The sequence below is a fragment of the Crocodylus porosus genome, unplaced genomic scaffold (assembly GCF_001723895.1).
Source record: "Crocodylus porosus isolate Cpor-Errol unplaced genomic scaffold, CroPor_comp1, whole genome shotgun sequence".
In the NCBI taxonomy this organism is placed as follows: Eukaryota; Metazoa; Chordata; order Crocodylia; family Crocodylidae; genus Crocodylus; species Crocodylus porosus.
This window is the reverse complement of record NW_017728949.1, coordinates 11,128,080-11,154,148: the sequence shown is the minus strand read 5'-3', so window position 1 is coordinate 11,154,148 and position 26,069 is coordinate 11,128,080. Positions and strand designations below refer to the sequence as shown.

General features: G+C 41.7%; 1 protein-coding gene and 1 long non-coding RNA gene across 7 annotated transcripts in view; one reads left to right on the top strand and one right to left on the bottom strand.

Annotated features, from left to right (window-relative positions):
• The first annotated feature begins 9,170 nt into the window (after positions 1 to 9,170).
• The window catches only part of IKZF2 (IKAROS family zinc finger 2), a 126,712-nt gene continuing 109,813 nt past the window's right edge, over positions 9,171 to 26,069 (top strand). For 4 of the 6 annotated variants that reach the window (XM_019554634.1, XM_019554631.1, XM_019554633.1 and 1 more), the window contains exons 1-3: positions 9,171 to 10,299; positions 12,929 to 12,977; positions 13,725 to 13,832. In XM_019554634.1, the coding sequence (XP_019410179.1) occupies positions 12,944 to 12,977; positions 13,725 to 13,832 (142 nt within the window). In that variant the 5' untranslated portion in view covers positions 9,171 to 10,299; positions 12,929 to 12,943. The remainder of the gene's footprint in view (positions 10,300 to 12,928; positions 12,978 to 13,724; positions 13,833 to 26,069) is intronic. The other 2 variants (XM_019554632.1, XM_019554630.1) reach the window with 1 other exon arrangement.
• Positions 10,327 to 11,009, bottom strand: LOC109323178. Its single transcript, XR_002104565.1, has 2 exons — positions 10,714 to 11,009; positions 10,327 to 10,506 (listed from the first exon to the last, which is right to left on the bottom strand). It is a non-coding gene; the product is annotated as an uncharacterized LOC109323178 (long non-coding RNA).

Below are 26,069 nucleotides of genomic sequence, written 5' to 3'. Positions count from 1 at the left end.
ATCGAATTGACTGAACCTCAAGCGAGAGAGGTGAGAAGCCTCCTGGAGGAATTCAGGGAGGTCTTCTTGGAGGAACCCGGGTGGACAAGGGATGCGTATTACTCAATTTCGACCCCTCCTGATGTTATCGTGCGGGATCGTTGGTGGCCCATACCACACCATCTGACTCAGGAAGTGCGCGAGGAGGTACAGAAGATGCGTGCCCTAGGGGTGATCAGGTCATCGAGGACCCCTTGGAGAAGCTCTCTAGTGCCCGTGCGCAAGCCCAACGGGAGTTTGCGATTGTGTCAATTACCGGCGATTAAATGAAGTGGTGACTTTTGATGCCTTCCCTATGCCCAGCGTGACCGAGCTGGTAGAACGCATTGGAGCAGCGAAGTTCATAACCAGCCTGGACCTCACCAAAGGGTATTGGCAAATACCGGTGCGACCAGAGGACCGCCAGAGGATGGCCTTTGGGACCCCCTAGGGCTTATACGAGTTCGTCAGGATGCCATTTGGCCTACATGGTGCAGCAGCCACATTCCAATGCCTCATGAACCAACCATTTAAATTCCAAATTAAATACCACCCTGGAAAAGATAATATAACAGCTGACTTCCTCTCCAGATGCCCCAAATCCATGACCCCCGACAGGAGCCCCGAAAAGAGGGACGAGTATCAATGTACTGCCAAACTAGAGACAGGGGGACATAACCCCCAAATCGCCACATGGCAACTGGCGGGGGGGGTTATGTCCCGGGGAGCTGGAACGGGATCCACCCGCAGCAGCGGTGGAGCCCAAGTGGGACATCCGCCGCTTGTTTACGCCGGCGCGGCTGGAAGTCGGCGCCGGTGCCGGCAGTTGGATGCTGGCGATAAAAGCGGCCGCCGAGGAAGGACGGCTGCAGGATCTAGGGAGGAGCCTCACACCCACCGAGGCAGGGGATCCAGGGAGGAGCCTCATACCCGCCGAGGCGAGGGATCCAGGGAGAAGCCTCACACCCACCAAGGCAGAGGATCCCAGGGTGCAGCGAGCTGGCAACCTCGCAGCCACCGAGAGCAAGGCCCCCAAAGGGGGACGGGCCACGGACCCCTCGAGGAGGGTCAAGGAGGGCCTGGAGCGGACGAGCTGCCACCCGCCCGGCCCGAGGGATAAAGAACAGCAGCCGTAGCCAAGTGACTGACCTCCCTGAAGGTGAAACAGGGGACCCCGGCGGGGAGCTGGAGCCTACCCAAGCAGAGGGGAGGACATTGGCGGCGGCCAGCCCCAGCACGACAGGCGAAGAGCGGCAGATGGTCTCTGAGGACAAGGGATCCAGTGGCGAAGAGTTCTGGGACTGCGAACCGGAGGCGCGTTGGACTTACAGGTCTGGGGTTGGGGCACTGGCACCGGAAGGCGGTACCTCCAGGGAGGATCGGGCCCGGGAGGGTGCCGAGGCGGCGCAATCAGGCGGAGGCCGTTGTCGGCCACCTATGGCCAGAGACCAAGATAAGGGTTGCCCGTAGGGGACCTAGGAAGGTCCAGACTGAAGACCTAGCTAGTAGGGTTGTGGAGACCTAGCTTTAGTTTTTCAGGTTCTTTTCCATTGAAGGAGGAACCCCGGTCAAGAAGTATAGCCGGGGAGTTCTGGCCAGGGTCCCGTAGTGGAAACCCCATCTTGGCCAGGACCCGGCCCCAGGACACGTAGGGCACAAGGAGCCCGAAGATACGAGTCAGCTGGGCCGCCGAGGCGACCGGCCTCGGGACAGGGAGCCGGGATATCTGTTAGAAGGGGACACCTGAGGAGGCGTGAGGTCGGGGTGTAGGGGTGGCGGAGCCCCGCAATGTGACCGCCTGGGATCCTGGGCTGTGGAGTGACCAGGAACTGCCCTACTGAACCTAACAACAAGTCGTGGCAGGAGAGAACCAGGGCAGGGACTGGATGACCTAACACCTACTCCGAGTCAGCGGTATCCCAGGGTGAGCAGCGATGGCCCTTCATCCTCAGGCGGCTACCCACCTCCCCCCCGCAGTCCGGAGGTCACAAGCCACATTTTACAGGTAAGAATCTGAAGCACAGGCTGGTCTGCCCAAGGTCACAAGCGAAGTCTGTGGTAGAGCAGGGAACTGAATGCAAATCTCCCACATCCTAAATTTGCATCCTAATCCCTAAATTATACTTAATTTGAAATAGAAGATAGCATTGATGCTAGACTTATCAGTAACATATATACATAATGTTTGTGGTGGAAGATTTTTCGGGTATTATTATATTCTGAATTTAACTTGTCATGAAACATTGAGCAGCCTTTGTTGAAGCCCAGGAATGGCTTTGAGAGCACCTATAATTATTTGACTGTTTGCTGCAAGTTCTATCCCACTGAATACTTGTTCCACTGGGCTGTCTGCTTCTGGGAAACAGGAATTAGTACCTTTTATTCTTTGTAACAATGAGTCTTGGACAAATATTTTGTTTTCATGCAAAAAAAAAATGCTTGAGTAATGAAATGAGGGAAATAAAGTATTTTTCAGGTATCATGAAAGAAGTTACTGGAATATCATATGAAAAAAGTTGGACAGGTGAAGTAGAACCAAGACAAATGATCATTTACTTTCATTCTGTAGGCTTAGAATGGGCCTGTTGGGTTAGATTCAATGCAAATACTCTTTTGCCTCCCAAATCTTTTTTTCTGCATTTACAGAAGAACTCTAAAGGAAACTCTTTTTGCAGTTCAAAGACATTGGCATAATATCAGCTGATCAATTTTGCTTTTCAGATAGGCTCAAAACCCTGGGAAAAGACCCTGGAAAACTGACAGAGGTGTAGGTGTCAGATGTTTTACAAACAATCCTGTTCTGATTATATTCGCAGCCTAATTTGGTAGACTTGAGCAGCTAGCATAGAGGGTGCCTACAGATGTTGAGGAGCCCTGCTCTAACTTATGGCACTTTGTACAAAGTGCCATGAGTTAGAGCTTTCCCTCCCTCCCCTGACCCAAGATGTTCACCTTTTGGGTCAGGGTGACTTAAGCCTGCCTGCACCAGCCCTGGTCAGCAGGCAGGGGCACTCCAGCAGCCTCCAGGGAGCCTGTTAAACCACCCTACTCCCCATTCCCCCCCCCACCCTGCTCAGGAGCGATCAACAGGGGAGGGACGGGAAGTGGTGAGGGGAGCAAGGGAGGGATAGGAAGTGGTGCCAGCAGCTACCCTGGGTGAGGTATTGGGGGAGACCCAGGCTGGGCCCACGAGGTGAGGGGGCTTTGTTCCACCTTGACCCCTCTCCCCCCTCCTCTTTCCCCATCCCCCAGCTCTGGCCAGGCAAAACAGCTGGCAGCAGCTGCTGCAGCTTTCAAGAGGCCTTTCTGTAGCTGGGGGTTGGGGGTGGGGGCGCGCAGTGCGGTGCAGTGGAACAGAGCACCCAAAGAGTTCAGAAAGGTTTTCTGCCTTTTGGAGGCCTATCTGAACCAGATCTGAATGCCTGAACTTTTGAAGTTCTGCCGAAGTTGTGTTACTGATTTGTTCTTGTCATTAAAAATTCTCCAGTGCTTTCTGCAGACAAAGCATGGTGAACCTTATAATCTGGCCATATTTGAGATCTTTAAAATATTTGTGTTGCAGTGGTGAATAGGAGCAAAGAACAAAAAAGATGGTTGTTGCCCCAGAGAATGTCCAGCCTGTATCTATAGTTAGGATAGTTCAGATCTGTAGAAGTATCCTACAGTTTGGGGATCATCCTACATAAAGGGTATAACTTGCATGTAAATTTATACACTGACATGGAAACAGAAAATCTCTACATTTTTTATTGATTATGAAACAAAATGTAACCTCCATATAGCAATTAGTTTAGTTACTGGGGAATAAACAAAAAGGGCATTCTGGTATGTGTGTGTGTTCATAAGCTATGACTTATCCTCTGTATTAAAAAAAAAAAAGAAACAATGAAGTGTTTTCTGAAAAAAAAAAAAAAAAAGGTGCATGTCACATAGAAAATGCAGAGCTCAAGTGAAGAGCATGCAGGAGGAGGTGAAGTATTTTTAAGAATATTGTGTCTTCAAGACTAAAGCCTTAACTGAATAGATAAGTGAAGAAAAATACAGAAATCACATGATATATTAGCAGTGTTTTACACAGTTCCACACAAAGCATCTGTTGCTTTTGAAAGCCTAACCAACCCTAGTGTGCGGAGAGAGCAGTGGATCTATTCACAAATTTAGTATTCAGATTACATACTCAGCCTGTTCAGCAGTTCTCCATGCAATGAATGCCCATACAACTATAGTAACAGACACAGATCTACAGTTTATGAGTTCTATGAGCTATCAGAATGTTGTGCTTCTTCATAAATTATACGTGTGTATCCTGTTTTAATAGGAATAAGTGTATACGCTTTTATTTTAGTGAAATACAAGTAGGTACAGCTGCATCTCTTTCAGAATAAATAGGAAATAGCCTATAGATATTTAGGGATGTTCATTATTTCCTTTTATACATCTTGTTTATTGATGCTGGTATACATAAAAATAAAACAGTGTTTTAGCATAATTATAAGATGGAAGGGTATATGGTATGGATTAGTGCTCATACAGTTTTAGGTTGTCAAATCCAAATTAAGTGAATAATCGTCTATATTTTTCTTCTTCAAAGTTTAATACAGTTTGTCTTCAAAGTAGCCCATATGTAATAACTCACTTAAATGGTAGGTAAGGGTTTATAAAGTCTGTCTATCTGGTGCTGTATTCAGGGGAAGTGCTTGGAGTTATGAAACTCAACAGTTTGCTGTTGGCTTATTTGCAAAGTAACCAAAATAAAAATGTATCTGGAACTTCCATTGTGGTAACAAACTGTTGTTAGAACCTAATAAACACAATTTAATGGATGATTCCTAGAATTCCTTGGCCTTATAATAGCCAAATAGAAAAGGACCCTTATGGGATTTATCTGATTACATGTTCAGGAATAGTTTGGGTCATTTCTGTGTATAAAGAAACAAAAACTTCTATTGGATTAATAGTCTCATAACATATCCATCGCTGAGGTATCTAAAAGTGCCCTTAAGTGCCTTAAGAAATTAATGAATATATTGTCACAATACCACTCTGTAATGGGGAAGTATTATTGTCCTTAATATACATGGAATTTGTGGCAGAGATTGAAAATGAACCCAGAACTCCTGATTCCCCTGTTGAGTGCTCTAACCTCAAGATCATCACAGTTGCTTTAATGACTATCATTCCTTGGAGTGCCCAGGTCTCAAGTCCTGAGTTGAGGCTGAGTTGAATATTTCACTTGAAACACAGCCTGTGATTCCAGACAAATATCATAATATAATTACCAGATTTTAATGTTTTTCGTCCTAGAATTACTGAAACTAATTTTAAAGATATTTCTTTCCCTCCCCTCCCTCCAATTTTTCCTTTGGTTACATTGTACTTTTTCAAAACGTGCTTAATTTTTGAAAAATTATAGAGGAACCAAAGCAAAAATTAATAAAGTATAGTAAAAAATAAGAAAAGGCTGGATGAGCTGGGTTCTGATTATTTTACTTAATTTAATATTATTTAATTCTGGCTAGCTATTCATCAAAATGGTTGACTGTTAGCAGAGATCATTGAAATTTTCAACTTTCAAAATTTTTATGAAAAACATCACCAAAAATGTTCATAAGGCGAAAAATAAGAAAAAATATTCCAATTATATTTTTATATTTCCATGCACTTTCTGACCACCCTACAGAGCTGATCAAAGTTTTAAAAATGTTGATCAATTTTTAAATTTAGGGAAAATAAATACCAACGTTTACATTTTTTTTTTTCTTTCTTGGTATTATTTTCCTCTGTTGAAGGGGCAGCAAAATCTTGTTCAGGCCAGGGAAATTGATGCCTTGTGTGGGTAATATCCTCGAATAAGAGTTGTTATTATAAATTATTTCATAAGATCAGAACTTAATAGGTTACTCTTATTCTGAAATAGGGTCTCTACAAGGGTAATTGTACCAGCATAGCTAAAAGAAGGCATAATTTTGCCACTGTAATTCTGTCAGTCTATTTTCCCATGTAGACGGGCCATGTTTAGTTGTTAGAGCATAGGCGTGGGAAATAAAAGATCATCTGTCTAGGCTCATTTTTTTTGGTACTACTGTATGTGGCCTTGGGCCAGTCACTTAACTTTTCTTCCCTCTCCTACGCAACATGCAAACAATCAAGCCTATCTTGCTCATAGATGTTTTGCAATGTTTACTTAGCTAATAGGTCTTGAATGCTTGGGTTGCGTACAGAAATATATACTACCCTTATTACTGCCTTTGATTTCTGTAACCGTTAGTACGTTTTTAATAATATCTTGACTGAGGAGCTGGACAATAAAACGCTTTATGGGGTACTTTGATATGGTGCAAAGTACCTCAGATACTGGACTTGGGTTTTACTTTATGGCTTATAATTTATGTATTTACCATTTTTTATTGAATATTTATTAATTAAAATAATAATGATAATCATCTTGATATAGACACCCAGCATGGGTGATTTGAGCTCAAACAATGAAGTCTGGCAAAGTTATCAGCAACTGATAATACAGTATCTCTAAATATATATTAGGTATTTATAGGCAAAGCTGGTAGTGCTGTCTATGGATAAGGTTGTTCAGCTTTGCTATAACACTGTATTTTCAGTTGCTTTTTGCCAAACTTTAATTGTTTAGGCTGAAATTCTCCAGGCTGGTTGTTTGTCTCAAGATGATCTATCTCTCTCTATATATTTTTAATTTTAAATTCAGTTTAATTCAATTTTAAAAAGTCTCATTTGGAAGATTAGGAGAGAATACCTAGTTTTGCCAAGCATTTTCTTTTAATCTTATAACTATTTTATTAAGAACTTCTAGTGTCTGTACCATTGAGCAGGGACTTAAAATGTGGTAGGGGAGTTCAAGGATGTGCTTTTTTTCCCCGTGCCCAAGAGAAACTGCCCAGGTTTGGTGAAGTTATGAGCCAGTGGGAAAAAATATCATTTTGCATGTGCATAGCTGATCCATGTTAAGTGTTTGGCAGCTGGATTCTGTGACAGTTCCATCTGCGCAGAGTATGCTTCATCACAGAACTGCCAGGGTTGCAATTTCTGCTCCTGACAGCTATGGGCTGGTATGGCACCAGGCACCAAAACTCAGAGCAAAGAGACTGTTTCTCTCAGCTGGTCAGTATATACTTCCTGTTAGTGAGGCAGTATGGTAGGGGAAGCTGATGGACTTAAGTGCAGAGAGGTCAAAAAGTAGACTAGAGTGGGGAGAAGGAGAGCAGTGGAGGGAAGAAATTGGGACAAGGAGATTTACAGGGAGACTCTGAACTCTGGGGCAAGGGGAGTGGTGTTCAGAGCTTGGGGAAAAGACTGGGGTTGAGAGCTGGGAGGGAGTGTAGGAGAGGGCCATAGAAGACCAATGGGGGAAAAATGGGACTGGGAGAAGGAGTGGGAACACAAAGCCACAGAGAATATTGGATCTAGGGAGCATAGAGGAAAAACCTAGGACTGCTACGACAAAGAACCTAGAATGGTGGAACCTAGGACCAGCTACCAGTGTGTCTGGGCTAAGGAGCCAGTAGTAGAGGTATAGGATAGTTGAGTCTGGCTTTGGGCAAACAGGCAGAAGGGCTTGGACCTCTAAAGTACACTTCTCAGCAGAACCTGGAAGGAACCCGAGGCTCCCAAATCCACAACCATGCAAACTCCATAAACACACAGCAGTACCCGTGTGTTTGTGTAATTTAGATATATATTATTTAAAATGCTAAAATAGAACAAGCACACAGTACTCCCCCTTGGGAGAGGATGAGAGAACAAACACATGACCGAAGTTACTCACATCGCTTCATGCACTACTAGAGGGCACTCGGAGATTATGGTGATAATTGTGGGATGGGAACTTTAGTGGAATAAATAAAATTATTTCACTATTCCTCTACTCAGCAAACACCTGTGAAACCCACTGACAATGTTGTGTGCCTCATCCCCCTCTAGTGGCTGGTGAAAGGATGACATCCTACTACTTAAATTTGTGCCTTATTTTTTAAATGGCAGAGCCTTAATTTTAGTATTTGCTAACTTTTGAGGGTTCAAATGATATGTATTTAATAATTTATAGTATCATTTGATACAATAAATAAACGGTAGTTTGGAAGTAAGTCTGAACTGTTACCCCTTATCTCAATATTGCGTTCACCCTGCTGCCTAGTTGTATTGCAAGTATTCCTATATTGCACTAATTTAAAGCACACTAGAAGAAAAGGACTGTTCTTATTGGGCCCCAATCAAACTTAAATTAAAGACAATGGAATGACTCTATGGATCTCAGTGGACTCTGGATCAAATCCCATGTAAAGATCTTCACAGCGTGTATCTCACTTTAACATATTTTTGCATCATATTTGAATATTGTCTGCCTTGTGAATTGTCTTGGGAAAATGATATCCATCCCCCACAGCCAGTATCAGTCTCTATATCTGTATATCTATAGCTGAACCAAAAGAAACATAGTCATTCTCTTTTTCTACAAGGAGAACCTTTTCCTAGCCTCCTGTTTTATATATGCAACGAATGCTCTTTTAGACAGTAGTAATAGCAGTAATAATAATAGTAATAATGGTAGTAGGAATAATAGTAATAGTGATAATGGTAATACTAATAATAGTAGTAGTGGTAGTAGTAATAATAGGAATAATGGTAATAATCAGGGATCCTGGTTTTTTTCTGATTTAAAAAAATCCCAATTTTTGCTTGGAAAGGTAACCCCAAATCCACATTTTTCCATGATTTAAATGAAAAGCTACTGCTATATAGATATATATAGAGTGAGAGGGTTGTTTAATTTTAATCATGGGAAAATGTGGATTTGGAGTTACTTTTTTAACTGAAAATTGGGGATTTTTTAAATTGGAGAAAACCAGGATCCCTGGTAATAATGGTAATATGAATGATAGTAATAGCAATAATATAATAGTAATAGTAATTATTAGTAACAGTAATAGTGAGAACAGCAATAGTGATAATAGGAATAATGGCAATATGAATTATAATAATGGGATTAGTGGGAATAGTAATAATAATGGGAATGGTAATAATAGTAATGGTAATATGAATGATAATAATTGTAATAATGTTAATAGTACTAGTAATGGGAATAAGAGGAATAGTAATAGCAATAGTAATAACAGTAGTAATGGTAAAATGAATAATAGTAATATGGTAATGGGAATACTAGTAATCAGAGTGCTGGAACATTTCACGTTTCGCTTCCTCCCCCGTCTGCTGTCGCCCGTACTTAGGGCAGAGCCGGTCAGCGAAGTTCCAGAAGTGGCGAGCCCAGCGCAGCACAGGGCTTTGACACCGCCTGCGCCTGGCTGCGTGTCCCTGCTCCCAGAGCTCCCTTTGTGCCGCTCAGCCAGGTGCGCGGCCGCACGGCCTGGGCAGCGGCCGCGCACTGACGTGACAGCCAGGCCCCGCGCCCCGCCGGGTGGGCGCCGAGCCGCGCCCGGGCTCGGCTCTGAGCAAGACACGTCGTCATCCGAGCCGGGCCGCCCTCGCGCCCCGGGCATCCGCGCTGCTTTTGGCAGGGCAGAAGGGAAGCGAGCAGGAAAGTTTAAAAATAGAAGTGCTGAATCATGACTCCAAGAGCCGGGGGGGAGGAGGGGGGGCGGTTAAGTTCATTCAGGCAGCGAAGAAAGAAACGCAGCCCGGCTCCTTCCTCGGGCCGGGAGGCTGTAATGGCTCTCGGGAGCGGGTGGGCGGCCGTCATCCGCGCGCTCCGCCGCACCTCAACCTTGAGAGCCTGTGCGGGGAGAGGGAGCACGCGTGTGCGTGTGCCCGCGGATGTGTGTGTGCGTACGTGTGTGTGTGTGCGCGCGGCGGGGAGCGGCAGAAGCAGCACTTGTCCTGTAATCGATTGCCGAGCGCGCGGAGCGGCGCTGCCAGCGCACACAGGCGCACACGCACACACACACGCACACACACACACACAGGCGCGCACGCACTCCCCGCGCCGCCTCTCCCGGCTCCGGGTGTCTGGGAGCGCGGCTGCCTGGGCGAGATGTGTGATGTGTGCGCGCCCGCCCGCCCGCCGGATCGGTTTCTCGGGGTTTGACCAGCTGTCCCAGGCTAACCCTGCTCTCTGAAGATGGAGGAAGTAAAAACAGGATTACCCTTAGCTACAGATCCACTGCCTTAGTTTCCATAACCAACTGCAGTGCACAAACACACAGTCCTTGGGCAAGAGAGAGAGAGGCAGAGGCGACCCCAATAAAAACACAAACAAAAGGGTGATGGAAGTGATTCACTGCATGCACTGCTGAGGTAAATCTTCGCTTGGCTCTTTTTTTCTTCTTCTTTTCTTTCTTTCTTGATTTTTTTTTTTTCCTTGCAAGGGGGAGATCAGCTCTTGTCTGCTTCGTGCTGTGCTTTCTAAGCCGGCTGTCTCGGCGTGGGCATGGAGCTGCTTGGCAAAGCCGAGGGGTCGCCCAGGAAAGTGCAATTATGTAGCATCTCCGGAATGACTTGTTGCTGTTAAGCCATAATAACAATAATAAATAGATGCGTCTGTGCACAGAGGCGCCTTTGGAGGTAGGGGAGAAGCCTGCTCATGTGGGCAAAGAAGGGGCGACTGGCTCTGAAGGGTATTGGGCTTTGGAAATGTCTGGGTGCCCCCTACCCCCCTTTCTCTTTTTAAGATCTGGTTTCTGGGATGTTAATCGATTAATCAGTTCTCACCTCTAGAAACTGCTGACAGGGGTTGGAATTGCAATTTGCAGGAGCCTCCTCTTCTAGCTGCAACTCCCCAGAAGAGAGATCCAGGTCCTTTATTTTTTTTAATTACTGGCATGACACTCAGGGTATTTAAAAAAAAAAAAAAAAAAAAAAGGCAGGACTTAAATTACTTTGACAGGTTCTGCTCTGGGAGGGGAGAGATGGAGATGAAATTGAGATCTCTCTCTTTTGCCAAGGGCCACAAACAATCCTGTGAAGTTGGCCTAGGTTTCTTGCTCTCTGTGTCTGTATGTGTTGTCTTTTATTTTTATTTTATCCCTCGTCTTGTTCCTCCCCACACTCCCCCGATGCCAAATCCCCCCCTTTTCTCCCCTCTCCTCCAGTTTTCTTGTCGATTCTTAAGGAACCGGTGGATCAAGTTTTTCTCTCTCCTGGTTAATCGCATTGCTGTAGCACTGGCTGACCTCTCTCCCTCCCTCCCTCTCTCTCTCTCTTTTTGTTCTTCATCTTCCTTGAAAGTATTTGCCATTCCTGAGTGAGTTTCCCAACAAGATCATCCCAGAGAGGGAGAAAAGCTTCTCCTGGCTCATTTCTCTTTAGTTTCCCTAGCGATCCTTTGCTCTGAATGTCCTACCTGTAAGTTCTGGGGGAGGGGACGTCTCTGGGGGTGGATTTTTTTCTTCTCTCCTTTTTGATCAAACTTTCCCCATCTTGCTGTACCTTCAGCACGAACATAACTAGCTCTCCATTCCTCTGGGAAGCAAGAAGTAGGAGCTGGGGTCTGCCATCAAAATCTAGAAATGGTGATCAAACTTCTTCTTTTTCCCAACAACCAAAGACATTTTTCCTTTTGTTATGTATGTTTCATTTTTTGCTTACTTCCTCCCTTTACTTTCCTTCCAGTTCATTGGCTGGGATGATCTTTCCCTGTTGCTCCTGACATTTCTTTCTTTTCCTCAATGAGTCTGTCTACCTGTACTAAGGGAAAGATAAGGTAATTTTGAAAAGGCTGTTGTCCATTTAGAAACTTTGAGAGGGCACTTTTTAAAAAACAAAACAAAAAGCTTTGTAAAAATCAGTAATTGAGAGAGTTTGATAGTAACTGTGTATGTTGAAATGTATGTGTTATGTACTAACTGTCTTGGAAATTTGATCTCTCTTATACAAAAAAGGAATACAGGGAAAAATATTTATGTTTTTGGGGGGTGGGGGTGGTACAAGAGGGAGGGAAGTGGTTTTGGAGACAAGAAGTGAAGCTGCCTGTTTTCCAGTAAGTAATGGAGAAATTCCAGGAGCCAGGGCTAAATATACTTGGCGATCAATACAGAAATGGCTCATTGTGAATAATTTAGCTGCCTGGTGCAGTGAGAGTTTTGAAACTAAAGGCAAAAAAAGGGCTGTAGAGGGAGAGGGGATATAACATTCTCTTCGGGTCATGTCAGTTTCTTAACTTTTCTACTTAAAAGAATATAGTTATGATTATTGGTCTTTTTTTTTTTTTTATCGAATGATAGCTAGGGGGTGTCATCCTATACAGTTACTTGGGTTTCTGGAAAGTAATAGCTTACTCTGTGTCAGCAGAGTGCTTCCAGAAACTTTGAGACTGCCTCACACCACAAAATGCATGATCTAGAAATATTAAATGTGACATTCAGACCCACAGTGTAGCAGATGACTGGGGTTACAACAAACAGGTGTGTGCATGTGTGAGAGAGAGATGGCAGCTGAAGACAAAGGGTTGTAATGATTCTAAAAGGAACACGGAAATGGAAGGTTTTTGTTTTATTCTGAACACAGTGAACTGATAATGGAATAAGTGTGAATAGAGATACCACTACAATATCAATATCTTCGAAGACTATTATGGCTATGAGACCTGATAATTGATAAGGCACTAAAATCCCAAACACTTTGCCCTCCCAATTGATTCTTAAAGCAGGTAAAACTACAATTAACGGAGAACAAATAGTATCTCAGCACAGTTCATCCATAAACCAAGTTGGTGCTTCTGCCCCATCTGCAGCAGCATCAGATCATTTGCAGAAGGGGTTCAGTGATTTGATGAGCATATGCAGCGCTCTTGTATGCATCTCTAGGTAATGGTTGCATCAGCACCAACAGCAAAATGGGCAACTACTAAGGGCTTTTAGTAAGTTTAATCATTTAATGGCTGATACCAACAGGCATCTTTGACTGTGTGTACCTTTTTGCTTTACAGCACTGCACTTTGACTATGGAAGCAGAGGCTACTGATGGATATATAACATGTAAGTAGTAATTTTATTTAATTTTGTTGATTTGACTTCCTTCTTCCAATATCTCTACATAAAGTGTCATGGAAGAACCTGAAAGTCTGTCATTTTGTACTATCACTATTATTGTAAGAAATTGCTTGGAGTAGTAATGCTAAATAATAAAGTTTGGGTAGTTCTTTATAAGACTGTTATGTACTTAAACAGTTACTAAAGTGAACAAATCTTCTATAAGACATTAGAGTTTACTTTATGACAACATAGATTAGAAACAAAATGTCAGTATTTATATTGCCATTAATTTTTAGCTATACATCTCATGTTCCCATTTCCTTGTCAGGGCATGTTGTTTAACTCCCAGCTAGCTGAAAGCTGTGAATCCAAATTTAAGTGGAAGGTCTCTACCTCAGGATGATACTTTATTCCTTTCCTGATCAGCCCTGATTCACACTTAGTACTCTGGTGTTTGAAAATGGACAGAAAAATAGTTTTCATTTTTGCACATGCAAGACGCAGTTTTAAAAATACTGGTTTTTGGGATCAATAACAACAAATTGGTGGGAACTCTTTGATTCTTAAAAAAAAAAAAATCAAATACTAGTGTGCAGCCCCCAAGGAATCCTATTTTAATTGGCTGTGGGACACTTTTAAAATTGGAAGAAAAGCAAGGGTGAGGGAAGTTATAAAAGTTGAATCCTTTATCATTTGGTAGTTTTATTGAGGTATTGGACAGAAACTTACAAGTGATTTGTTTAATGAAAGCAGGTGACAATGAGCTTTCCCCTGAAAGGGAGCACTCCCACATGGCTATTGACCTCACCTCAAGCACACCCAATGGGCAGCATACCTCACCAAGTCACATGACAAGCAGTAAGTCTTTTTTTAAAATATGTTTCTCTCTAGCATTATATGTGAATTAGTTTGGTTTGTGGGTTCCTCATTTAGCTTACTGGATTGAAACCCAGTGCTGTAGGGTTTGCTAAGAAAAGAAGGGAAGGCACAACAGATTTGTTCTTGTTCATTAGTGTCTCATGAATATGAGCCTGATTAGTAGTCTAGACAATACCAAGGTGGCATATGAGAGCTGGTCTTTACCTGTGCCAGGTAGGAAACACTTGGCTTTACTGATCCTTGTTTTGTTTTAACTGGTTTTAAGAACAGGTTGTTAGTATGATTACAAAAATAGCTTGAAATGGGGTTATTTAAAAAGTGAAAAAGTTTTCATTTCCCAGAGGCTTTATTCAAGAAAAATCTAAAGTTATGCTATGTAGCAGGGTATATTTTACTATTCTGCATAGAATGTTACCATTCTGTTCCTTAGCCCTCGTTTCAAACTTCAGAAAATGGACAGTTTAATTGGGAAACTTGTAAAACTCATTCACTAGCTATCGCTTACAAATTGAAAGGTTTTATTTAAGAATGTCAAGAGTGAAACTGGAAAAAAAGCAAAAAGATCTGTGAAAGTAAGAGGAGAAACAAGTGCAGCTAATGTTTGTTTGTTTTAAATGGGTTTTTAACACTTTCAATGAAACAGCATCTTTAACTTACATTGGAGCATGGAAAAGTGCAATTTATATGCACTTCCTAAAAACAACACATTTTTATATTAACAATAGAGCTTGTTCACTGTTGATTACAATGCGTTACCAGAGTATTTATCTTAAAGTGCTCCAATACCTGAATCCAAAAGTAATTTAAAATATGGTGTTTACTTTCAGTTAGTTTTTCTTTTCTCTGTGATACTCATTTTCTCTTGTGTGTATGAGAGTGGATAAATATATACACAAAAAGATATGTTTGAACTATTCTTTAAATATTCTGAAAGAAAAATAGGGCCTTTAGAAAGATCTCATTGAAGATCTTCAATACATTTGGTATTGTTACAAAGTCTTTCATACTGAGAGGATGGTGTTACTCTCATTTAATAATTTCTCCTTTGCTCCTCCAAATTACGAGTAAAGTGGATTTTATGAGTCTTTAAAACTGGGGGTTATTATGAAGATCTCCAATTATATACATGTTGCTAGAGAATATGATTGCTAATACTCTGGATTGAACTCTATATGACAACCTACCATAATTCAGCATCTTTCGACAATTCCAGTCCTGCTGCTGTGGGATTCTGATATATTTTATTATGTTGTAAAAGTTTTACTACTCACTTTCTTCATTTTCTTTGTTTCCTTTTTTATTAATGGGAAAGCTTCAGTGGAGCAGGGGAAAAAAAGCCCTTGCTGCTTTAAATCTTCTTTATCATATAGACTAAAATCTAGGGTCAAGTTAATGAATAAAAGGATGTATGCCAAATTCAAGCAAAATATATTAATGTGCTCAATATTTTAACATCTGCATTCATTGTGTTAATGTTTTCAATGATTATTCTATATTATCTGTAGTTCTTTTAATGGGCAGGTGCTAGGTACAGCACGGGCACAGTCCTAGTGGTGTTGGCAAAAATTCTTTTGCACGTGCTGTTATATTAATTTTGCATGTCTGTCACTAATTTTCAGTACTGCTGCCCTATTTTAAGGAGACACTTAAGTGGTCAAATTTAGGGCTCCATTTAATGTTACAAATCAAGGGAAAACTTGAGCTGGGAAGCAGGACTTTTGTGTGAATGGAGACAGCAATGTTATTTTATGACGCTTCTTGTGATTTCATTATGCAACTGTATATATTTGTAATTAAACATCGGAATACTTCAAACGGCATTTGCTTTGTCCTCTGTTAAAGCACATCTAATATGCATTAAAAGTTGTCCGGTCTTTGTTGCGGTTGTTACATCAGCTATCTGGTACTAAGGGCCAAATTCTCAATGCAGTGTATACCTTCCAAATAAGTAGCCTGTGCACTGCCACCTGCTCTGGTGGGGAAAGAATCCTTTTCTACTTTCTAGCCAGAGATTCAGTTGCTCCTGCCTCTGCTACATTCCCCTCTGCAAGGAAATTAGAGGCTTAAAAGGTGTTTTAGCAGGTGGCCTAGATGGCTTTCTCATCTCCAGGCCTAGAATCAAAGAAAGATTTTAAGCAAATGGAGTCAGAACAATTGTAAATATTAAACCCAATATTCTAATATTTGGAAGTGGTTAAAACTTCAGTGAGCTTTTAAAGATGGTTTATAACAGCCAAAAAAGTTATTAGAGACTAAGTAGTAATTTAATAAGAAAATAAGCATTGTCTTCTGAGTGAATTGTTGCACATAATGAGGCTATTGCAATTCTCAGTGTTGGGGAATAATAACAGTATCTGACCAAATGGCTACTGGGATGACTGTACCAAGTGTAAGTGAATTCAAAAGCAGTATTTAAAAGTTAGAATCTGTTACAGAGAAGTCAGACAAGAGCTTATTATAAGATAGCCCATATTGTATTCCTACCAATCAGAGACGACCGTTCTGTACCATCAATTGTATTTCTCTTTTGTAACATCAAAGCTCAAAATCTTTCTTGGTAGCTTTTATTTTCCTTCTAAATTGAAATTTTTAGTACAACCCTTGTGTTACCTCCTTATCTTGCCTTGAGCAAAATGTTACATGTTTTATAGATGTGTCAGCTTCTCTTCCCACCTTACCTTTTATGTGAATAAATGATGATGGATCTATGGATTTTTACCATTCATAAAGAAATCATGAAATTAAGCCAACTTTGAAGATTGATTTGTGATCTTGGAAAGTTTTGTTGTGATTAGAGAGCAGTTTTACAGGATAGCCAAGATAGTAATTCTGGTATCACAGGATATAGGTCGATGAAGTTTCTAGGCCAAGCTGATTTTTTTCAGCCATAAGCGGGAGATTTTTGTTAAAGGAAACTTGACAAAGTAAACCACCTCCACTTACAAAAACAACTTCCCCCCCCCCACCAAAAAAACCCAACAAAACCTGTTCATCTCTCCCCTAGCCCTTTGTCTTATTACTTTCACATGGAAGTTTAGGCAAATTCAGTTTGTTTTTGGCATAGCTGGGGAGAGGCAGAATACCAGTCCATCATCTGAAATTGATTCTTTGTCTATATCCAGTTGTTTAAAACACTGGTATAATTAAAATGGTAGATGTCCTTGTAGTATAAGCAGTGTTCTATGGATATAAAAATGCCGAGACACACATTTGTGCTGGTGCAGCTGTATGGTTAGGGTTGGCACTATAAAAATATTTTGGTTAAAAGAAAAAGTACACCCCAAATCTACAACAGTTATAGAGCACACCATCCTAATGGACCTTCAGTTAATCTTCTTTAGAATACACCTTGCTGGTACAGTCAAAGTTGTTTAGGATCACTGTATTGTCATGCTTTTCCTCATGGAACTTCTCTTTATTTTCTTTTCAAACATCTACCTGGGGGGCGTGGGGGATGGAATCCTCAAGTTCCTTGAAATAAAGTTGTTGAATGGAATTCTCAAAACTCGGGTAATAGTCTCTATTGATAGTATCTACTGATTGACGATATATATACTGAAAGAGTTTGTGAATTGATAATTTCATCATTGATGCATTCTGTAATCAGGTTCTACTAATTAGAGGTTAATGTTGTTTGATACACTATTGATTGATACCAGTTGATAGACAATCTATTAATAGACTTGTGTTCATAGGCAAAATAGAGTCTGTTTATTGATAGGAGTTATTACAGCTTTATATTAAAACTCCAATAATGTGTTAATAAACAGAATAGGGTCTACTGATTAGAATCTGTTAATATTGCATATTAAAACTCTGTTAACAGATTAACAGAAATTCAGTATGCAGCCTTTCAACATTGCCCCTGTGCCATACCTGGGACATCAGCAGTCCCTACTAAAGTTGAGAATCTCCATTGAGTTCAACTGGAATTGGATCAAGCCCTTGCTTTCTGATTCTGTCTTCATACTTCCGTAAGTCGGGGACAGTCGAGAGTGCTGGGCAATTATAGGCAGGACTAGAGTTTTTTCTGCTTTATTCATTTCATTGCTTTGCATACAGCAATTAAAACAGTAGGGGGAGCAGTTCTTCCTCCCCCTACCAAAGAGACAGGAGCTTTGAGAAAATGTGGTGTTGTTTATAACAATGTGGGAGAAGCTCCCTCCTGGTCCACCCTCATGACCACCATAGAACTGGGTGTTTAGGAAAATAGTTTCTTTGTTCTCATCTGTTCTGCCAAGGTATCATGGCTGTGGCAGACATCTGGTGTTGAGCATGGTCTGTGCTGTCATTGTTTTACTGGAGCAAAGAACTTGTATTTCCTTGTATTCTGTTTAGGATGTTGAATGTCTGCTACCATAGCCTATTCATTTGAGATTTTTCAACAGAAGCTAAGTCCCCACAACCTGTGTAGCATCACTAAGACAAGGTGGCCTTGTGGAGATGAAGTCAACTGACTTTAGTTCTCTTCTCAGTTCTGCCACTGATTTGATGTATTACTGCAGGCAGGTCACTTTACTTTGGTGCAACTGTTTTTCCTGAAACCCGCTGTCTAAAATGAAAGGACAGAACTCTTCTCAGCAGTTCATGTATCTTATTGCGTATTTTAATGCTTGGTTTAGTTTATTTCTAGCTTATATCTAGGTGTAGTATTGGTGTAACTATTTCAGTTAGACAGTGGTATATTTTTTTAATGCTACAAAACCTAGTTATAGATGCTAGTAATGGGATTTTTTACCACCTATAGGATGAAGATAGTAGAACAAATAAACCAACTCTGTACTGATAATGGCCCAACCACTAGGCCCCTTCCCCTTCAGTCCCCCGCCTTCTTTCCTGCCTCCTACCCGACCCTGCATTTTAACTGTTCCAGCATAGATAAAACATTACCAAGTTTGTGTGTAGACATACCTTTATTTACGTCACGAAGTGGCCCTGATCTAGTCCTAGGTCTATTTTCTGCCAGCATAATTATGTCAGTCAGGGGTGCAAAGAAGTAGAATTCCTGACGAAGGTGGCTGTTCCAGTATAAGTGTCTGTCCAGATCAGTACCCAGGGGCAATGCTAACGGGGGCACGTGGGTGCACATGACAGTGCACCCCCTGCAAAAAGGCGCTGCCGACAGTGTCGCCAGTGCCTGTAGGCTGTTGTTGCTTGCCCTCCCCACTGGCAGCAGCGCCTGCAGGCAATCCCTAATTGCCTCTGGCCACTGCTGGCAGAGCCTGTGCGTGGTTGCTGACCCCCCCCCCCTTCGCCTTCCAACAGTGCTGGCAGCATCTGTGGGAGCTCACCACCACCAGGCTCCTGCTACCACTGGTGCAGCTGTTATAGTTATACCTGGAAAACTGTGCTCATGCTGCTCTTGGGGTGGTGGTGGTTTTTCTATATCAGAATTCTGGATCTATACAAACAGCCTTTTACAAGGTTACATACCAACAAAGTGCTAAAATTATAGCCACAGCCTTGGTTGGTGCCTCTAGGTGCTATTGTAATGCAAAGCAATTATACTAATTGAGCATATGATAAAATGGGAAGTTACTTTTTTCTTTTGTGCTAATCTCCAGTTTTTCATTGCATGCTTTGAATTCTATCATAACCCCACACTTACTATACATACTTCACTGTGTGTGTAACACTGCCACATGCAATGGCAGTGACTTTTTTTGTCTGTTACACCTTTTTTTTTTCAGGTCAACTAGAAAGCTCTAATCTCCTTGTTCAGACTTCTGCAAGGCCCCAGGCCTCCCCCTGATGCATGTACCTATGGGTGCTGAAAGACATGCAGCTCCCCAACTCTAACTTGTGGTGCTTCACAGAAGGCACTGTTTGTTTGGGGAAGTGGGGGATTGAGCTCTGCTTTAGAACCCGGCCAGGAGGAGCTGCCTGTCTGCAGCCTCTCTTCCCTAGTGCCCCCTCCTTCCCAGCTTTGGTGTTGTCTGCAGGATGGGGTTAGGGGGGAGAAGGGAGGGGAAGGAGCTCTGGGTTTGCTCAGCCTGAGCAGGGAAGGGCATGGATTGGAGTCCCCCTGAGACATTCATGCACACCCCGCCCCCCCAGCTCACCCTGGACAAACCCCAGCTTGGAGCGCCTTCCTCCTCCTTTTTTCCCTCCACCCTCCTGCATACAGCATCAGGGGCAGGGCTGGGCTGCATCACCCCAGCCCCATTTGCATGTAGGGATAGACAGAAGCTAATGAAGGTACTCTGCTTTGGAGCATCTTCGTCTGAACCCTCATTATATGAAGGTTAATTTATTGCATGATTGGGCACATTTAAAGTACTCTTCAGCTGGACACTTCTGTCAGAGCATGGCTGTAGAGACCTTCAAGGAGCCAGTCACATAACAAATGTCATTTCTGGCAGTGTCCTGTATCGCCCTTTAAATCTGTTTGCTGGGCAGTTTCTGCTACACTGCCTCTCAGGAGTCGGGTAATAGTACGTACCTGATTGGAAGTAGTCAGAGGGCCTTGGCCTGGTAAGCTACAGAGAGAGGAATTTAAGTGCTATCATTGTCCCTTTTGTTACCATTAGTTCTCTCTCTTCCTAAAACTCCTGGGAAACAGCCTAATCTAGTTTTTTGGTGATCCTGAGAGGTATCAGCTAAAATGTGTGCCCTTGTGAAAAGAGGCCTACATAACTCTTTCTTCACTGTCTGAAAATGTTCTCTTTGCATTTTCCAGGTTTTCTTTCTTTATTTCAGTTACCACCTTTATATTTGTTTCTAAAGTTTCTAACAGTTTGGTTGGATAAGAAAAACTAACATAAGTGTATAGTCACAATATAGTAATACACAAACTGAACAAGGTTACATTTACATAATTAATAAATTATTCTCAATATAACTAAGGCTACAGCATATATGCACATGCATACTATTGTTGCTCGCCAATAGCTGATTAGTAATTAAACCTTAGGTTAAAGCCTTTTAGAAAATTGTTTCCCATTTGTCTTTCATGTTTAACCTAAATTGCAGATTTTACCATTTGTTTGGTTAGGCATCTAAATTGCTTTAAACACTTTCCTGAACAAGATACTTGTAACACTTGCAAGATTCACACTGTATGGAATCAGGACCCATTTTTGGGCTTCTGCTTTCAGCTGTGCTCCTGACGAGGCCCTTAAAAATGGCCCAAGTAGGCAGTGCTCTGTATGGTCAGTATGTATTTCTGGGCCTGGGTTTGTTTTGTGAAGTCAGAGGTGTGGCAGTCCATAGGCTGGGGATAAAGTATTTGGCTAAGATGAAGTGTAGTGTGTCCACCTTTGGGAATTGCTTCATAAGTTGCTGCTAGCACCAATAAAATGCAGCTCTGCATCTTGCATTTTCCACATGAAGGGCATGTGGTATCACTGTGGAGGCAGTGGAAATGGGATTGTTAAGTAGAAACATGTTTCTAAGCAGATCTCTAGTCATGCAATGAATTGGAGACTTCTTATCCCTAATTGCCTCACATGGTAAGCAAATGAATTTCCCTAATTGTATTAATATACATCTCTGGGCAAGATGCTTGTAACTGTAGCCCCCAGACCAAGTCAGTTTGGCTGCTAATACAACAGCAGTGGTGGTGCTATGTGTTTAATGAGCATTTATTGTTTATGTTAAGTTCAAATAAGCACCTACTCCAGGTGCGTGAGTTAGCAGCCGCCTTTCCCCCCCCCCCCCCATTTTTTTTGTTTTTGTTTTGAGGCTATGAACATGAATGGAATACATTGTCTATAACAACCAAACCTTTAGTATTTGCATTCTACGTTGGTAAATTAAACCTACATTATCCAGTTGCAAGCTAAAGACTTTTATCATTTTATATGTATATAATATGTATGGATTTCTAGATTTTAAGGATCTATATAGACATCAAGAGTCTGAGAATTGTTGTTTTAGGTGTTCTAGTAGGAGACAAGGCTTTCTGTGATCTTGAGAGTCATGAAAAGTGTGCAGCCTTATCTGTGACTTTTCTTTATAGTTTGTTGCATACATTTTTCTCTACAAAATAAAAGATCACACCTGCATATTTATAAATTACAAAATTAACTGCTCTAAAGGAATGCCATAAGAAGCTAAAAGCAGGGTTTTAGAATGAGAACTGTCTGTCACCCTTAAGAATAGGTGGGGTTGTCAGCTTTGCTTATAATGGTTATTATGTAAATTAAGACAAAGTTTTAGCTACTGTTTCTGTGGGTAAAAGATATCTATCAGAGGAACAGATTTGCTGGTAGGACTGTGACATCAGGGATGACTCAACCAATTGGTGTCTAACACAATTTACATTTTCTTGCTTAATATATTTTTATTAAAATACTGTAAAATCTTGTTTGAGGTATTCTCTTTATACTTCAAGGGAAGTATAAGAGAATACCTCAAACAAGGTATTCTCTTGTTTGATTGTTTTTATTTCAAGGCCCATTTTTGATGGTTATTAAATATGAAAATCAATAGATAATGGTTTAATTTTTGTTGTGATACATACTACTTTGTTAATTATAATACAAATCTAAACAAATGGTATTGCATTCCAGGAAATAATCCATAACATAATTTATATGATGTTTGCAAAGCTTTACTTACAGCTCAATATCTGCAACTTAAACGCAGCTCTTTCTGTAGTCAACCACAAACATTTAACAGCCAGAACAATACTATACAACATCTTAGCAAAGAAATTGAAGATATCTTCTTTACTGAAAAATGCAGAAGACTGGGAGAGTGTAATTCACTAAGGAGCTGTAGTAATTATAAAAAAAAGTAGAACCTTGATTTTTTTTTTTTTTTTTTTAATGTTCAGTTTGAAATACAGTACTACCAATAACATAATGTTCCGCAGCATTGTTGCCTTCCTAGATGTATGCTTCTAGCATTAGCTTGTGTTGGGTGGTTGCCAAATTCTGAAACATTAGCACCACTTTGCACCAGACTTTCATGTTAGCTCGTCAATTTATCTATTGTATTATTCTTCTGCCTATCCTGGTAATGTCTGAATCGCTTCTATGCAAAAATCGGTATCGATGGCCAACTCCCTAGACTTCATGGAGTTTCCAGCACTTTTCACTTCGGGGTTAGAATTCTGCTTGAAGGCCCGTACAGGGATGAAGACTGAAGAAACAGGAGCGGATTGGAAATAAAATGGTTATTTGAATTGTGAGTGCTGTTTGCGGTAGAAAGGCTTTCTTGGAGAGGAACATATGCTAAAGAGGGTCAATGCCTGGATTTGCCTGTCTCCTCTGGAAGTGTGTTCCACAGCCAGATTGCCTGACAAGAAATGCTTTGTCCTTTTTATGTAGGTTTGTCTGGGTTCCAAAATCTGTGTTGTAGCATAGGAACGCAGCTGTTGTCCAGGTTCAGAAATTTAAACTTTAGTTGGGGGATACAGCTGGGGACTGATCTATTAATTGCATTGAAAATTAGGAGTGAGAACTTAAAATTGCCATTAGAAGCTAACTGAGAACTGGTGGAAAGACATTAGCATGGTACTGAGGTGGTTGCTGAAGCCTGAGCCATAGAGGATGCAGGCAGCTAAATTCTGTACCAGCTGAAACCTATACATGGTCTTCACATTCTGTTTTAGATGCAGTGAATTCCAATAATCCAGTGACATGGATTAGTGCAGCCAGGTCCTTAACAGTATCAAGGAACAAAGATCCCTAATAAAAAGGGGAAAAAAAGGATAATTCATAATTATATTTTATAATAATTACAATTACTAGATATAAAAAGTGTAAGCCACTATCTTGTAATAATGTAACAGTTGTTGAGTTTGGCTGCTTTCAGTTAGTGAAAATCTTCTGGTTGCTTTTGGGTGGGATTCAGAAACATTTGTCAAAATTTGTGTGTTATGAAAAACAAAATTTTGCGTGGATTAAGCAGTTATTATTTTTTCTCTATTATCCTTCAGATAAAACTACAACTACCCAATTAACTGAAATTAATCACAAATAAAGCTAAACTGTTGTTGAGGAGAATAATTAGAGCAGAAATTATGTAATGATGCATTTAATTTAAAAATGCAGGTTTAAAAGCTGAACGGTTTGGCAGTGTTGGAGCAAGGTATTCTGAAATGAAGTGGGATGTTTCGCATAATCATTGGGCTGTTTAATTAATACCTTCAGGCTTGGCTTTTTCAAAAGCACTTAGCAATGTCCTAATTCTGTTCCCATTGGAGTTGATGTCAGATTTACTATTGGCTTGAATGGGAATAGTGTTATGGCAAATCTGAGTACATTTGGAAGAATTACTCTCAAGTGCTACTTGTGTTAGAGGTTGTGTAGAGGGATACTACTTCAGTGGGAGTAGGTTGTAGTATTATAAGGGACTGGGATCTGGGAGTATAGGGCTTAGAGATTCACTGATTTCTTTGCTAAGGGGCAAGGCTGGTGTTTAAGGCCAACAAAACTGAAGAGAGAATTAATTTTAAAAAAGTTTGAAACTATAATATTCCGGGCGGTTTCACTACCACTTCATTTGCCCTAAGAATTATTTACCATAGAATAATTCTCACTTTCTCTCTGTTTCTAATTTAGAATTTTAGCAACAAAGGAATTGTTTGGACATGGCAGAGGCCAGTGTTTTCCGTCAAATATAAGAAGTACAATCATTTGGGACATTTTTACACATGCTGCCAACATAGCCCCGGGCACTTTTAATTAGGAAGCCATACTAACTTAAAGCACCCATGTGTCACGTGTCAGTGGTGCAGCATGTCTCCACACTGAGAAAATGGCAGTGGGGCACTTTGAACTAAAGCACATTGAACGTTTCAGTTCAAAGCGCACTGCTGCCATTTTCTCAGCGTGGAGGCGTGCTGCACTGCTGATGCACACGATGTGCAAAGCTGCCAGTGTGCATCAATTTATGTGCTCCAGCAGACTTGATGAATCAAGTTTGCTCCAACACGCTGAATTTCCAGCTTGTCCAAGCAGGCGCCCTGCATGTGTGTAAGTGCCCTTTGTTTTTAGCTCTAAAGCAGACCTATCCTAACTGTAGGCCTAAAGGTATAGATTATGTTCCTTTCAGCCTTTACTTCAAAGAGAATTATCATTTGAGCCATCAGGCAACTTTTTTCAGTAATATCAGTAGTTTGCAAGTGGCCAGTCATGTTACTTACTTTTGTTACTAAGCTGGTTCTCATTAAAGGTGGACTATAGCACTGAAAAGATTGAGTTAAACCTATGCACTAGGGACATTAGTTACATATAACCTGGCTTAAGCATCAGGAAATGGTTTAAACCTGTAACAGAACAGAAGTTCAGTGCACCAGTTTCAAAATGGCTGAAACTAGTTTAAGATAAACTGGTTGAATGTAGTATCAGACTTAAGTGATTTAGGTCAAACTGGTTTATGAAACTTCTGTCCCAAACCCCTTCCTAGTTCAAGTTAAATTGCAGCCCCCCCAGCATCCCAGGATCCTTTGCAGCCCTAGGCTGGGCTGTGCAGTCTGCTCAAGCAGAGCAGGTTAGCCCCACCTCCTTGCTTTGCAGCTGGAGCAGTGAGGGCTGTCTGACAAGAGGGTAGGAGTAGGAAAAGGTGAGCAGGCCCTTCTTCCACCAGCAGACTCCAGCTGGGGTCCCATGCTGGTGTAAGAAGGGCCTGGCCTGGCACCTGGCCGTGCCCCACAGGAAGGGGTAAAAGCCAGCAACCCCCAACTGGGGTCCTATGCCAATGGGAGAAGGGAGCCAGCAGGGGTCCGTGCAGGCCAGGGTGGGGGTTTAAACCCTTCACCAATCATATTCAGACCTGCCGGGGCCTGGCCATGCCCCCCCTCCCCACAGCTCAGCTTCCCTCCAGCTTTCTGGCCACTGCCAAAGGGAAGTGGGGGAGGGGTTTGCTCTAGCAATCCCTGGCTTCTACCCTGTGCCACATCAGGCATGTGGATGCATTTCTAGAATTAAAAATGAATGTCTATTCACTTGCTTCATTGATTCAATCTATGTAGGTTAGATTCTCCCCCTTCTTGTCCCCTTCCTTGGAGGTATTAGACTCTCCCCCTTCCTGTCCCTTTCCTTGGAGGTATTTAAAAGGAGACTGGATAGATACCTGGCCGGGGTCATCTGACCCCAGCACTCATTCCTGCCCAGGGCAGGGGGTCAGACTCAATGGTCTAATAGGTCCCTTCCGACCCTAACATCTATGAAACTGTAACTGAATCAATTCAGGCTTTGGTTTTTTAAATGTCTGTACTTAGCTCTGTTATGCTCTGTGTCCCTATTAGGCCATAGGACAGGTTCT